At 41.1% G+C, this 1541-nt stretch overlaps 1 protein-coding gene across 1 annotated transcript in view; it reads left to right on the plus strand.

Moving 5' to 3' along the window:
• TWSG1 (twisted gastrulation BMP signaling modulator 1) overlaps positions 1-1541 on the plus strand; it is a 45996-nt gene that overhangs the window by 41790 nt on the left and 2665 nt on the right. The window contains exon 3 of the mRNA XM_012648373.1: positions 478-796. Coding sequence (XP_012503827.1) covers positions 478-796 — 319 coding nt within the window. The remainder of the gene's footprint in view (positions 1-477; positions 797-1541) is intronic.

Raw genomic sequence — 1541 nt, forward strand, 5'->3', positions numbered from 1 at the left:
TATCATTCCCTTCTCCTTCATTTATTTATTTATTTGTAGTATACGGACTCACTGACTCCTGTTTAGTCACAGGGCGGTAATCCATTATTCTCATTGTTTCAATGCTCAAATTGTCAGTTTAGCCAGTGGGAGCCCCGTCAGGTTGCCTCCTCTGTCTTTTCAACATGCCCCATCATTCACTGAGCACTTCCTTGCTTCCCGGCACAAAGAAAGTATTCCTGGCTCATTTCATACTTTCTCTGACCCGGCCCTGGAATCAGCCTTTTCTCCAAGGATCTTGAGTTCCTGGTAGCGGAGGACAGGCAATAAGAAAACAAGATCTGGGCGCTCGGCGTGCTTAAAGCTACTGGGTGGGTATCATTACTTCTAGGCCCTTTCAGCAAAAAAAAAGAAAAAAGGAAAAAAAGCTGAAATCACATAATTGTAATGTTGGAGCTTTGATTGCAGGGCAGTAACTAACAAGATCTCATCACTGAGAAAAATAAAAGTAAACCACTCTCTTTCTCCCCTCTTCCTACCCGCCCCCCAGGTATGTGTAATCCTCGAAATTACAGTGACACGCCTCCCACTTCAAAGAGCACAGTGGAGGAGCTGCACGAGCCCATCCCTTCTCTCTTCAGGGCACTCACAGAAGGAGATACTCAGCTGAATTGGAACATTGTTTCCTTCCCTGTTGCAGAAGAACTTTCACATCATGAGAATCTGGTTTCATTTTTAGAAACTGTGAACCAGCCACACCACCAAAATGTGTCTGTTCCCAGCAATAATGTTCATGCACCTTATTCCAGTGACAAAGGTAACTGCCAACAGTTGACTTTCTCTGTTCTACCCCCTCATGTGGTCTGTCCATGTGGTCTATGAACCTGTGTTAAGACTATCTTTTACAGCAGTTTTTTGGTTTTAAATTTGTAGAGTCTTATATCAATCGTAGACTTCAGTAAGTCCAATCCCTGAGTAGATAAAGTGGCATGTTAGCATATTATTAAAAGTCCTTCATACTCCTGGTGATAGAGGTTATACTGTATTGGAAAATAGATAATTGTTCCTAATTCTAGTATTTATTTGCTTTAGGCTTTAATTATTTTTTTCATAAGATAGCAACATTGCTACCTCCTTAATACACTGTTGCTAACTGTCAAGTAACACTCAGAGTGCCCATGAAGTCATATTTTTATCCTAGCATTGGTACAGAAATGATGCCATGGTCATCAGCTAAATTTCTTTATTAGCAAGTTAGTATTACAGACATCTCATTTCCAGGTATAAGTTAACCCCTAGCCAGTTCTCTGCAAATGAGTGGTGGTAGTCAGGAGAATTAAATGAGAGAATGACTTATTCCAATTTGAGAAGCATATTAAAGAACATTTATTAGCAAAGATAGGGCATATCATAATTTTGGAATGTAAAGGGCATGTAACTTTTATAAAATCTTTGATATTTTTCAATTAAGAGGCACCACAAGGCCGGGCACGGTGGCTCACGCCTGTAATCCTAGCTCTCTGGGAGGCCGAGGCGGGTGGATCGTTTGAGCTCAGGTGTTC

Source organism: Propithecus coquereli, unplaced genomic scaffold (genome assembly GCF_000956105.1).
Source record: "Propithecus coquereli isolate 6110/MARCELLA unplaced genomic scaffold, Pcoq_1.0 Scaffold283, whole genome shotgun sequence".
Taxonomy (NCBI): domain Eukaryota; kingdom Metazoa; phylum Chordata; class Mammalia; order Primates; family Indriidae; genus Propithecus; species Propithecus coquereli.